Source organism: Ochotona curzoniae, unplaced genomic scaffold (genome assembly GCF_017591425.1).
Source record: "Ochotona curzoniae isolate NIBS_2020 unplaced genomic scaffold, NIBS_Ocur_1.0 scaffold_4812, whole genome shotgun sequence".
NCBI classification, from domain to species: Eukaryota; Metazoa; Chordata; class Mammalia; order Lagomorpha; family Ochotonidae; genus Ochotona; species Ochotona curzoniae.
The window spans coordinates 5740161-5754495 of record NW_024467124.1 but is presented as its reverse complement, the minus strand read 5'-3'; the positions used below and the strand labels follow the sequence as shown (position 1 = coordinate 5754495).

The window sequence follows — 14335 nt, the reverse complement described above, 5'->3', positions numbered from 1 at the left end:
CCAGGGATCTATCTATCTCCCACATGAGTAGCAGCATCCCAAATACTTGGATTATCCTCCACTGCCTCCCAAGGGTTTCTGGCAGGAGGCTGCATCAGAGGCAAAGCAGCTGGAATCATTCGGCACTCTGATATGTGTGGTGCCGTCTAAAAAGGAGACTTAACTTGCCTTAGCACAATGCCAGCCCCAGTCTGTAAGCTCTTGCACAGCAGTGTTGTGGTATAGTGTGGTAGGGTGCCATTGACATCCTATGTGAGTTCCAGTTTGAGCCTCAGCTGTTCCTCTTCTGATCCAGCTCCCTGTGATGTACTTGAGAAAGCAGTAGATGACCCATGTACTTGGGCCCTTGGCACCTCTGTGTGAAATCCAGATGAAATTCTAAGCACCTGGCTTCAGCTTGGGCCAGACTGGATTATTGAGGCTGTTTGGAGATGCAGCAAATGAAAGATTTGTCATAACTCTGCCTTACAAATAAATATTTTCAAGAGATCATGAAGTATTTTTTTTTTTAACTAGGTGTTTTTTTTTTTTTAAGATGTATTTTGGTTGAAAGTCAGGTCTAGAGAGATAGGGAGAGATAGAATCTTCCATTGCTGGATCTCTCCAAATGGCTGCAATGTGCAGAGCTGAGCTGGCCCAATCTGGAAGCCAGGAATTTCTTTTGGGTCTCCCTCAGGGGTGCAGAGGTCTCTGCTGCTTTCCCAGGTAATCAGCAGAGGGCTGGATCAGAAATGAAACAAACAGGACTTGAACCAGCAGCTGTATGGGATGCCAGTGTCACAAATAGAGGCTTGGTCTACTATGCCCATGATGCAGGGCAACTGTGATCCAAACCAGCTTTCTAATATGGAATCTCGGTTTGGAGCAGTAATTTAACCCACTGCTCCATATCAGTCATTCCATTTATCTCGGAAGTATTTTAAGGAATTATTAGGACAGGGGCCAAGGCATTGGCTCACTGGCAAATTCTCTGCCTCAGGCGCCAGCATCTTCCATCGATTAGTTCACTTTCCAGTTGGCCACCCTGCCCGGAACTGAGCCAATCTGAAGGCAGGAGCTTCTTACGGATTTCCTGCAGTACAGAGTACAGCAGCTAGAGAACTCAGGCCATCCTCCACCACTTTCCCAGGCTATAAGCAGGGAGCTGGATGGGAAGTGGAGCAGCCGGGGCGAGAGCCCATGTGAGATGTTGGTGCTTATCGGTGGAGGATTTATTTATTTTAGAGGCACAGTTACAGAGGGAGCTTCCACCTGCTAATTTACTCCCCAGATGGTAGCAAGAACTAGGGCTGAGCCAGGCTGCATCCAGAAACCAGGCACTCTGTCTGTTCAGGGTCCCATATCCGTGGCAGGAACCGTGCACTCGGAGCCCATCTTCTGCTTTCGCGGGCACTTCAGCAGGGAGCTGGGTCAAAAGCAGACAGCTGAGCTTTACACCTGCGCTTGTGCAATGCAGGCACTGGGGGCATACGCACTGTGCCCAACTGTGGCCTCAGTGTCAGTTTCTCCTATGTGTAAATTGAGACATAATATTAGGATCTCTACATTGTTTTGGTCACTAAGTGGGATACTATATTCAATTAGTATAGTTCTTGGCAATGGTAAACATCGTTAAGTAGTAGCTGTAAAAAAATTTTTTTTTGTGGACATTTATGTGAATTATAATTTTGAGTGAATTGAAAGTATGATGTCATTCTTCTGATTTTAGGCATATTTATCATTACTATATTCATGGTCCCAAAGGAAATGAAGTACGTACATCAAAAGAAGTAGGACCTTTCAGCAACATTGACATTGAAGTAAGATTAAAATTTTGCCTTATAATATTGCAGATTGTTGGATATCTTTTAGTTCTAAGGGTCTCTCAATAATAGAAATCAGTCAGTAATTTTTTCTGTCTTTTGCCTTTTGCTAAGGTACTTTGGTTACTTGATATCCCAATAAGAGATCAATCTTAGATGATTTTTTTTCTTTAAGAGTTATTTTATTTATTTGAAACATAGAGTGACAGAGATGGAGAGACAGAAAGAAAGAAATCACTCTCAGGTGGCTGCAGTTGCTGGGGTGGGGCCGAGTCCAAGCCCACAGCCTGGGCCTTCATGTCCTTGGTGGCAGGGGCACAAGTACTGGGTCATCTTCCTCTGCTTTCCCAGGTGTGTTAGCAGGGAGCTGGAGTAAAGCACATCACTGGGACTTGAATTCACAAGATCTGACCTGGGCTGCTGCTGGGAGTAAGCCATAGCCGAATCTATTGGGCTATAATGCCAATCCTAGATATATTTTTTTCCTTAAGCCTTTGATTACTATAGTTTTTAGTTTGTCTATCTCTTCTCTGTCCAATATAAATATGAATTATTGCTGATAATCATTTCTTGAAGCACAGAGGGAAAGGGACATAAGCATAGTTTTTCTTTTGTCCATAGATGTTTTATGCTTGTGAATCGATTTAAAAGCACAGAACATTTGAGCATTGGCTTATCCATATGCTTTCTCAAACATTAGAAAATTCATGTACGGTGTTGATCCACTGCCTTCTCCTAGCAAGAAACCTTGAGTTAATGTGCTCCTGAGTTAACTCTCCTATGGCTCTGACTTGCAGGGTTTTTGTTTACTTTGCATTTTTAAGTAATATGTTTCTTATTGAAAGTCTCCCTTGAAGCTGTTTAACCCATTTGTAACTATATGCTTTTAATAAAATTAGAATAGAATTACCTGTTCTGTTGGATTGCAGCTGAGAACATAGACTATAATGACTTGTTTTTGTTTTCATTTTAGATTTCTATGTTTGAGAAAGGGAAGACTCCTAAGATTGTCAACCTAAGGGAAATACAAGATGATATGCAGACGTTGTATATAAGCAAAGCAGCTGATAGTTTTGAATTCAAGGCTCACGTTGAAGGAGACGGTGTAGTGGAGGGGATTATCCGATATCATCCATTCTTATATGATAAAGAAACTTACCCCGATGACCCGTGTTTTCCATCAAGTATGTTAATCTGTTCTCTTAGCTGTAATATTTGAAGTTGTGATTTAGGATAGTGATTTGTTGTTTAAATATGATTGTTATTCGTTGAGCCATGAAAACTAAATGAAGTTTTTTTTCTTATACAAGCCTTATATCGCTGGTATTTGTAATTTTTAAACATCTCTGATATGTTTTCAGCTCCAGATGAACACTGGCTTTAACAGACTGCTCATTTTTATATAATCTCACTGAACTAAACTTTTCAATATGTATGCCTATTAATTCTTTACATATTTTCCATATTGCTTTGCCTTTATCTTTATAATTCCTTAAGAAGTTTTACAGTTAATCCAGTTATCAGTTTTCTCTTTATAGTTTCTGATTTTGTCTTGTTGAAAGGATATCTCATGATTACAAAAAAAAGTCTTGGCAGCTATTTGATTACTTCTTAAATTATTATTTAGGGGCAATGTGTGTGTTTTCTCTTTTTTGTGTAGAGTAAGGTACATATTTGGCTTAATGTTTCCTTTATGGTTTTCAGCTTTCTAGCACCAGTTACCAAATGTTATAATTTTCCCAATAATTTATATTACCATCTTAACAATATATTAAATTCGTTTAAGTATGATGGCATGAGTTGTTACAATACTGGCTCACATTTCTATACATGAGTGATGTAGCTCTTGCAGTTCACGGATACCTTTAGAGCAAGACATTCTTGCTGCTATTCAGATTCCTTAAGGTTTTGTTGTCAATTTTGGAATGACCTTCTTTTACTTAATCAAATCCTAATGGAATTATTGGGATAATGTTGAATTTAAATATTAAGTATATTAAACTTTCTAATTTAGAATACTTCTTTCGTACATCTTTGTAAGTTCTGCATTGAGATTCCCTGAATTGAATCCCATTTTTACTACGTTGATTTGTACAAACTTGGACAGACTACTCCCTTCCTCAGTTTCTTTATTTGAAAGATGGGAGTACTTTATTAACAAAAGTTAATACTTTTGGAAATGTTATGAGAATTTAATAAGAACTTAGGGAAAGTCCATAAAATAGTGTCCAACAGCATTATGTATGTATATATTCACACACAGAAGTAGTATAAAGTATAAAACATATATATGTACATAATGAATGTTATTACTCAGCAACTGTTGTGTCTTTGATTTCTTTGTGTTCCATTTTTAAGTTTTATATGCTTACAGATAGTGCTGTAAGTATACAGAAGTTATCCAGATGATAGCTCAGAAATAAAAATCAGTAAGTTAATTGATAGTTGTTGGAGGATGCTGCTCTAAGAGCAAAGTAATTTGGTTAACTTGAAAGAAAGAAAGTCCTATGAGAACTTTTAAGGAGAAGTGAGTTTTATTTTAGGTGAGTGATGATTCTAGTACAGTGAGTGTTAAGTCAGGAGCACACATTTTGATCATGTTATTTGAGTATGTGAGAATATGTGGCTAAGAAACTACTGTGGTAATTAGGTCTGTGATATAATTTCTGTTGCAATTCCAACTGTTCATATTTCATGTTTATCTGAGTGTATCTGAATATTGTCTTTGAGAATATCAGTTTATGTAAAATAATCTCAAATTCAGTAATATTGTCCAAACTATAAAAATTAGATCTTACTGGAGCCTCCAGATTTCTCATTTATTTTCTTTGGTTTTGGTTGTTGTTTTTTTGGGTTTTTTGTTTGTTTGTTTTTATTTCTCATGTTTTCATGTGAACATGTTTTAATAGAACTGTGAACCTTTATTTCATTATTAATATTTTTTAATTTGAGAAACAAAAAGGTTAGGGGAAGGGGCTAGTCACAGTTCTTAGCTGTTTCATTCCCAAGCGAATGCAGTGCAGATCCCCGGACGGGCGGCAGGAGCTCAGCTACTCGGGCCTCACTGGCGCTTGCTGTAGTTCGCATTAGCAGCTCGAGCCAACATTTGAACCTTAGTGTCAAATCCTAGTAGGCCAAGAGAGCTGCGCATGTCTGAACTGGAATCTTAACTGCTAAGTGAAATGCTCATCCTTGAAATTGTGATTTAAATACAAGATTAAAGCTCCTGTGTTTATGGGGAAGGGAGATTTTGCTATGGGATATAGTGTTTTTTAATGTGTGATTCTTAACTCTGTAAGTAGGTTTAGCAGGTAGTATTGTACTCTTAACACAGATTGATTATCATGGAATTGTTGACTTTCAAATGATAGGAACCATTGATATTGTGGAATTTCTACTTGAGAAAATTCTTAGGCAAGTGAATAAACCTACCCTTAAGTTGAAAATAGTGCAATTTGAAAGTTTATAAGTGTTTGTGTTACTGTTTCTCTGAATCAATTTAATATTTCATTTACAGAAATTGGTAGGTCACTTATGCTTCATAACAAATTTTTTTTTAACTTTTTGATCTAGAATTAAAAGATGAAGATGATGATGATGATTGTTTTATGCTTGAGAAAGCAGCAAGAGGGAAAAGACCTATTTTTGAATGTTTTTGGAATGGACGATTAATACCATATACATCAGTAGAAGAGTAAGTTTTGGTTCTTGTTAAAGTTGTATTGTTTTATACTTTTTTTTTTTCTCCTGGCTAATACTTTGTCTTTTCCAGCTTTGACTGGTGTGCCCCTCCTAAGAAGAGAGGGCTTGCACCAATTGAATGCTACAATAGAATATCTGGTGCACTATTCACTAATGACAAATTCCAGGTCAGCACAAATAAGCTAACTTTCATGGATCTTGAGCTGAAACTGAAAGATAAGAACACCCTTTTTACAAGGATTTTGAATGGACAGGTATGATTTTTAAACATAAATTTTGAATATTTGGATATGTTCTATTTTTAAATAAAAATATAGCAGTATATTTTTATTTAATATACCAGTGGATTTTTAATGCTACTCTCCTACTGTGGGATTAATTTAATTAAAAGATTGTAGGATTTGGGGAGTCTTTTGGAAGTGCTCATTCAGTGTGTCTAGCTCAAAAATTTCAGACTGACTAGATCATGTTTGCATGGAATCTGTTTCTTTTTAAAAAGATTTATTTACTTTCACTGGAAAGGCAGATTTTTTTTTAAAGATTTTTTTATTTATTGCACAGTCAGATATACAGAGAGGAGGAAAGACAGAGAGGAAGATCTTCTGTCTGATGATTCACTCCTCAAGTAAGGGCAACGGTCGATGCTATGCCGATCCGAAGCCAGGAACCAGGAACTTCTTCTGGGTATCCCACGCGGGTGCAGGGTCCCAAGGGTTTGGGCTGTCCTCCACTGCTTTCCCAGGTCACAAGCAGGGAGCTGGATGGAAAGTGGAGCTGCCAGGTATTAGAACTGGCGCCCGTATGGGATCCTGGCATGTTCAAGGCGAGGACTTTAGCCACTAGGCCACGCCGCTGGGCCCCTGGAAAGGCCGATTTTACAGAGAGCATGAGAGACACGAAGAGAAAGGTGGGTGTAGGTCCTAAGGCTTTGGGTCATGCTCCACCACTTTCCCAGGCCACAAGCAGGAAGCTGGATGGGTAGTGGGGTAGCCCAGGACAAAAACTGGCACCCTTGTGGAATGCTGGTGCTTGCAGGTAGCAGATTAGTGAGTCAAGGCATCATACTGGTTGTCCTCCCAAATATATATATGTGAATTAGATGATTTTTAAAAAAGTCTTATTTTATTTGAAATGCTGAATGAAAGCAAGAGGAAGAGTTAGGGAGATTTCCCTTCTGATCCTCTCTGCAAATGGCTGTAATTGTAGGTGTTGGGGTGTGGATGGCAATCACCTGGGTACTTGTGCCATAATCTGTTTTCCCAGGCACAATAGCAAAGGGCTGCATTTGAAGTGGAGCACTTGGGGCTTGACCATCACTCTAATGTAGATCCCTGTGTTGTAAGCAGTGGCTTGACCTGCATACCACAACACCAATTCTTGGAGTTAGATTATTTTATTGTCAACTTAAAATTTCTGGTGAGTAAATGTAACACATAGGATATAATTTAGATTCAGTCATTCCTATAAGATATTGAGCTTGATTTTATTGTCAAAAAAGATTTCAAGCTATAGAATAAGATACTTTTTATGTGTTAAAATCTATCCACTGAAAAAGACCTTGTAGACATGAGTTAGTACTCAGCTACAGCATACATAAAATTCACATTTATAGTATGTTTTAAATTTCCCAACATTCATTAAGCAATTTGATATTTTTACAATTTATTTTTAATAGGCTAATTCTGATTTTTAAAAAAATGTATTTATTTGAAAGAAAGTAGAGACAGAGGAAGACATACACATAGACACACACCTCTTCCATCTGCTGGGTCACTTCTAAAATGACTGCAGTGACTGGGGATGGGCCAGGCTGAAGGCAAGAGCCTGGATTTTCATCCAGGTTTCACACATGAGTGGCAGTGTCCCAAGCACTTGGAAATCATCCACTGCCTTCCCAGCATTAGCAAGAAGCTGGACTGGAAGAACAAAACCCAACTGCTATTCTGATATGGAATGTTGGCATTGGAAACAGAAATTTAACCCACTATGCCACAAAATTGTCTTCCAAGTTAACTCTTATGTTGCCGTGACCATAATATCGTCCTTAATAACTGTTACTGATATTGGTAATGTGGTTGATCATGAGTCCTGGTAGATTTAGCTTGTCCTTGCAGTGCAGGTGAAGAATTTGATGGCAGGGTCTTGTGTTGTAATGTAGCATGTTTAGCTGCTCCCTGGGATGTGGGCATCTCCACAGAAACGCCAGTTCAGGTCCCAGCTACTTGACTTCCAATCAGCTCCCTGCTTTGTACTTAGAAAAGCAATGATAAACAGCTCTAGTGCTTGATCTCCTAGCATCTCTGTGAGTGATCTTGATGGAATTCTGAACGGTTTTGCCTTCAGCCTGGTCAGAATTGGCTGCTGTTACCATTGGAGGAGTGAGCCAGAGGATGAGATCTATCTCTTTCTCTCTCTGGCTCTTCCCCTTTTTATTTGCCTTCCTCTCTCTGTCTTTCTCCTTCCCTCCTCCTCTTTCTGTCATCCAACCTTCTAAATAAATAAATAAACAAACAAATAAATATTTAGAGTAAAATCTGGTAGGTAAAATTTCCTGTTCCTGGTTAATAATTGTAATAATCATGACAGGATGGCAAGCTGATAATAGTACTTTGCAGAGGTGTTTGTTTGGCATATTTTGTTGTTGTTGTTTGTTTTTGATACAGTTTAGTTGATGCTGGGGTCTCCCTTTCCCCTTCCCTCAAGTTCCCTCCCCCACCCTCTGTTCTTCTCTCCAGTCTCACAATGGGTGTCTTTTGTGAATTTTCTCAAGTCCGTCGTGCTGCCGCTGGAGAGTCTCCCAGCCATGTAGGAGACTGTCAGTCATTTCGTTGTGAGTTCCTTCTTGTATCCCAGGCCCTGATGTAGGTACAATGAGGACTAGATCTTCATTATTTATAGGCAGTGCCAACAACAGTGATAAAGGGGGCATTGACCATCTTAGGTAATTACAATCAGTTTGGCTTATTTATTAACATAATGGTTGGGATTCCTACATCCCATGTTGGAGTGCCTGACTTTGAGACCCTGCTGTGCTCTGCTCTAAATTCCTGCTATGAACACACTGGGAGACAGCAGGCTGTGGCTCTGCTAGTTAAGTATGTGCCACCCTCGCTGGAAACCCTGATTGAAGTTCTGAGCTTTTGGCTTTGGCCTGAACCAGCAGATAAGAGTTCTCTTTATCTTCCTTTGTCTGCTTCTCAAATTTAAAAAAAAATTATGTAACAATGTTTCTCATTCTTACCAGGTGCCTCTGTAAGTATTTTTTTCTTTCAATTAAGCATTAAAATGTGAAGCTTACAGAATTCTATTGTATATATTTGTGCTTGATACATGGAAAAGTTTTGATTGCCCCACGGGGATGTGAGTGATTCACTGTGTGGCCTCCACTCATCCCTTTCCCAGATCCTCCTACCCTGCTCCTGTGTAGGCAGGGTTCATTATTAGTGAAACCCAGGGTTTAAAGAAAGAAAAGTCTTGTTGTTGATACTGACCTTTAAGAACTTGTTTTCGGGGAACTGCTGCTGTGATTTAGCAGGTCAAGCTACCCCTCCAAGGCAGGCATCCCACACTAACCCCCTGTTCAAGTCGTGGTGTCTCACATTCCAGGACTGGTGGTATGTTCCTTATTGATGTACCTCGGAGAGCTTAGCCCGGGCCATTGATCTTTTCAAAAATGAACCAGCAGATGAAGCATCTATCTCTTAACTACTACTTTTTTTGAAATTTGCTGAGTTTTTGCAGAACAAATTGGTCAAAAATTCTAGATTTTCTGACATGTAGTGCTTAGAACTAAAAACGTAATGAGTGACAAATGTGTGTGGTTATATTTCATTGACTGTAATTTTTACAGGAGCAGCGAATGAAAATTGACAGAGAATTTGCTTTGTGGTTGAAGGACTGTCATGAGAAGTATGACAAACAGATAAAATTTACACTTTTTAAAGGAATAATTACACGTCCTGATCTTCCTTCTAAAAAGCAAGGCCCCTGGGCAACATACTCTGCAATAGAGTGGGATGGAAAAATATACAAGGCAGGACAACTGGTAGGTTTAACTTTTAAATTTAAGTTTGTTAGAATTAGAAATTAAATTAGATGTATTAGCATAATATAAAAAATATGCACATATTGATTGCTTGGGAGCCAGGAACAATGAGACGGAAAATCCAATATTTATCTAATTTATAATATTTTAAAAAGCTGCCTATTGCCAAAGGCTTAATTATCAAACTTTTCATCCTGTTTTTTTCTAATGAAACTTGATGTGGAGATTCTTTTTTTTTTAAAAGATTTATTTTTATTATTTTTTATTGGAAAGACGGATATACAGAGAGGAGAGACAGAGAGAAGATCTTCCGTCCGATGATTCACTCCCCAAGTGAGCGCAACGGCCGATGCTATGCTGATCCGAAGCCAGGAGCCTCTTCCGGGTCTCCCACGCGGGTGCAGGGTCCCAAAGCTTTGGGCCGTCCTCAACTGCTTTCCCGGGCCACAGGCAGGGAGCTGGATGGGAAGCAGGGCTGCTGGGATAGAACTAGTGCCCATATGGGATCCCGGGCGTGCAAGGCGAGGACTTTAGCCACTAGGCCACCGCCGGGCCCGACGTGGAGATTCTTATTCCCCCCCCTTTTTTTAATTGTTTTATTTTTATTTTTAATGTTGTGGTACAGTTTTGTATGGACTGGGATTTCCACCCAACATGGAGATTCTTTAAGCTCTTTTTGTTTGTTAACATTGTGTGAAATAATGTGTTAGCCTTCTTCTTTTGGTGAGGGGGTGCTGAGGACGTGCTAACATAGTCAGTTACTAGTGTGTCTTGATGGAGTCTGCAGCAATCTAAGACATTTGCTTTGCACTTTGGGATTTGAAGCTGAAGACTGGAAGCCATGTAAGTAGAGATAAATAAGAAGGGGATAAGCTCAGTGAAGGTGAGGATGAATATTGAACTTTGGGACTGTAAAAGGAGAGAACATAGATTTTTTTTCTTAAAGATTTATTTTATTTTTATTGGAAAGTCAGATATACAGAGAGGAATATCTTCTCTCTGATAATTTGCTCCCCAAGTGACCGCAACAACCGGTCTGCACCAATTCAGAGCCAGGAGCCTGGCACCTCCTCCAGGTCTCCCACATGGGTATAGGGTCCCAAAGCTGTCCCTGTCTGCCTTCCCCGGCCATAACCAGGGACCTGGATGGAAAGTGGAGCTGCTAGGATTAGAACCGGCGCTCATATGGGATCCCGGCACGTTCAAGGCGAGGACTTTAGCCGCTAGGCCACGCCGCAGGGCCTGAGAATATAGATTTCTTACTTTACATGGTGTTGAGACTTGGGGGAAGAGACCTAAATATCAAATACTATGGGCAGTAAGTGGCATTTGAATGGGCTTTGAAAGGCGTGAAGTCTCACCAAAAAGATACTTAGAAAGGCAGAAAGATATGTGTTGTATCGATTTATATGAGGGGCAAGTCATGTATGTAAGACCACAGAGTTGGAGGAGCTCACTTGCAATAGTTATTATAATGAAGCCCAAGGACTGAGCCTGGGATTTCCCTATATTTTGGGGTTAGAATGAAGAAGAACCTGGCAAAGGGGATTGAAAGGATAAGGTAGTGAGGCTGGAGAAAAATGGAAGAATTTGGTATCTGTGAAGCCAAGCCGTGACCCACAAGAAGGAAGAAAAGTCACCTATGTGAACTGCTTTGTGGTAGCTGTGTCAAGTGCTTTCTAGAAAAGAACTGAGCTTAGAATAATGTGTAGATACAAAGAGATAAAGGTTGGGTTGTTCTGCAGCCTGTTTTGTGTGTGAAGAATAGTTTTTCACAAATAAGCCTGGATAACTAGATTGGGTCTCTAAACACTTATAGTCCTTGTTGGAGATTTTTTTTTAAATCTGGGCTTTTTAAAAATTTTTAGAATTTTACTTTTGATGATGTTTACATAGTTGAGAAGATGCATGCTCATGTACCCCACTGATTAGGATGGGAAGGGTTGAGGAATAGGGAAAAGTAGATGAGACTATTGTTTCCAGTTTTCTTTTTCTTCTTCCTGTATCTGGGGAAGAAGAGGGGGAAAGGGGAGAAGCTACACCCAGCATCCTAACTACCTCGGAATGGGGGATGGCTACCCAATGTCATCCGAGTCCCTGATGTGGAGCATGCTCCGAGGGATCTGCTCAAGTGATTTCGATAGTTCTGAATTGCTGTTGATTTTGTTGCTCCAAACATGAGGAAATGCTTTCAAGGTCTATCTTTATAAGAATGTGTTGCAAAGTAAGACGTTCAAAATGTAATTTTATTGAGAGATTAAATACTGCATTAGTTTTCTGATGACAGTTGTCAAGAATGTTTTCTTGTGAATTATTAGTCATAAGCAAATATTAATACATTGCCTTTTTGTTTTTAAAAAATTTAATTATTAGGTCAAGACAATCAAGACTCTCCCCCTCTTTTATGGAAGCATAGTAAGATTTTTTCTTTATGGTGATCATGATGGAGAAGTATATGCTACAGGTGGAGAAGTTCAAATCGCAATGGTAAGATAGCACATAACACAAAATTCTTGCTGGAAGTCTCTTGGTATCATTTTTGCTTAAATGAAGAAAAAGATATAGTGTTTTACTTGTGGTTAACTTTTGCATTAAATAAAATGAAGTTCTCATGGGAATTTTTATATTTCATATTTGATATTTTTAACCACCTGTAGAACATTTATATATCGAGTGTTTTATGAATACATGGGTTCATCAGAAAGTTTGTGAGGGTGGGTATTTGTCCTGTGGTTCCCACAGGCTGTGTCAGAGTGCCTGAGTCTGAGTCCTGCCTTCACTTCTAACTCCTGCATCTTGCTGATGTGCACCCTGAGGGACAGTAAGCACTGGCTCAAGCACGTAGGTCCCTGCCACCCACTTTGGAGACCCAGATCGGGTTCTAGGCTCCAAGCTTCAAGCCTGTAGGAGCCCCAAACGTTGCAGATATGTGAGGGGTGAACCAGCAGAGGGTTGCTGTCTGCCTCGCAAAATAAAATAAAACAAAAAACAAACTTTATAGAACCCTGGAATTAAAAAATGAATTTATTTTATTATGATAAAATTTTTAACATCCCTGCAGTTTTTTCTCAATATGAATTTTCCATGAACTTTTTGAAGTAGCCTCATATATTTATATATATATATAATTATATTATATATATATATAATTACTAATTAACTAATTATCACAGTTGTCTTACGGAGTGAACTTTAAAAAAATTTTTTTTAATTTATTTTTATCGCTAAGACTGATTTTACGGAGAGAAGGAAAGACACCAAAATTTCCCAACCACTGGCTCATTCCGCAAGCTACAGCAAAAGCTGGGACCAAATAGGTCCAAAGCCAGAAGCCAGGAGCCTCTTCTGAGTGTTTCACCTGGATGCAGGGTCCCAAGGCTTTGGGCCATTCTTTTTTTTTTTTTATTTTATTATTATTATTTTTTTTTATTGGAAAGGCGGATGTACAGAGAGGAGAGACAGAGAGGAAGATCTTCCGTCCGATGATTCACTCCCCAAGTGAGCGCAACGGGTCGATACTATGCTGATCCGAAGCCAGGAGCCTCTTCCTGGTCTCCCACGCGGGTGCAGGGTCCCAAAGCTTTGGGCCGTCCTCGACTGCTTTCCCAGGCCACAGGCAGGGAGCTGGAAGGGAAGCGTGGCTGCCGGGATTAGAACCGGTGGCTATATGGGATCCTGGGCGTGCAAGGCAAGGACCTTTAACCACTTGCACCACCGCGCCGGGCCCTGGGCCATTCTTTACTGCTTTCCCAGGCATCAAGCAGGGAGCTGGATGGGAAGTGGAACAGCCAGGACATGAACCTGGGCCCATTTGGGATGGTGGTGCTTGTAACTGGAAGATTTGCCAATTGAGCAGCTCTAGAATGCATATTTGTTCTAATGTCCCTCAGACTGGTAAACTTTGGAGCCAGAATGCTATCTCAAGAATAAGTACCTGCAAAACTAATGGGATTTTTTTCTTGGTTGATTAGTTTAGGTGTTTTTGGTTGGGAGGTTGGTTGGTTGGTTGGTTTTTAAGATTTATTTATCTGCTTATTTATCTATATTGGAAAATCAGATATATAGAGAGGAGTAGAGGCAGAGAGGAAAATCTTCTATCCATTGATTCACTCCCCAAGAGGCTGCAACAGCCAAAGCTGTGTTGATCTTAAGTCAGGAGCCTGGAGCCTCCTAGGGGTCTCCCACGCAGGTGCAGGATCCCAAAAGCTTTGGGCAGCCTTTGACTGCTCTACCAGGCCGAAAGGAAGGAGCTGGATGGGAAGTGGTACCACCGAGACATGAACCAGGGCCCATATGAGATCGATCCTGGCGTAAGCAAGGCAAGGACTTTAGCCACTATGCTACTGTGTCAGGCCCAGTTGTTGGTTTTTGCCCTTGCCAAGCTCTTGTTGTTGATTGAGGGATCTTGTCTTTAGGGGTATGAACATTATATGAAAAATGAAAAAAAAAAAAAAAAGAACATTTGGATAATATAAGAACAGCTAATACAATTTAGATACTTTATTAGATAATGAACTCTAGTTTTTTTAAAAAAAAGTAGTGTTTTTGTTGATGCTAAATAAATGGTTTTATTTAAAATGTTATAAATTGTTTATTCAGGAACCTCAGGCATTGTATGATGAAGTAAGAACTGTGCCAATTGCAAAGCTGGATAGGACAGTTGCTGAAAAAAGTGTTAAAAAGTGTGTAGAAGATGAAATGGCAAGGTAAGTCACATCTCAGTATAAATGACCAGAATAAGAGGATTTGTAGTGTTTTTCAGGATTACTGAATATGCTACCTAATC

At 39.6% G+C, this 14335-nt stretch overlaps 1 protein-coding gene across 3 annotated transcripts in view; it reads left to right on the top strand.

The window, feature by feature from the left end:
- Positions 1-14335, top strand: part of SMCHD1 (structural maintenance of chromosomes flexible hinge domain containing 1) — a 121161-nt gene that overhangs the window by 32290 nt on the left and 74536 nt on the right. For all 3 annotated transcript variants that reach the window (XM_040970584.1, XM_040970582.1, XM_040970583.1), the window contains exons 9-15: positions 1709-1799; positions 2776-2986; positions 5376-5496; positions 5575-5758; positions 9355-9549; positions 11923-12036; positions 14149-14255. In XM_040970584.1, the coding sequence (XP_040826518.1) occupies positions 1709-1799; positions 2776-2986; positions 5376-5496; positions 5575-5758; positions 9355-9549; positions 11923-12036; positions 14149-14255 (1023 nt within the window). The remainder of the gene's footprint in view (positions 1-1708; positions 1800-2775; positions 2987-5375; positions 5497-5574; positions 5759-9354; positions 9550-11922; positions 12037-14148; positions 14256-14335) is intronic.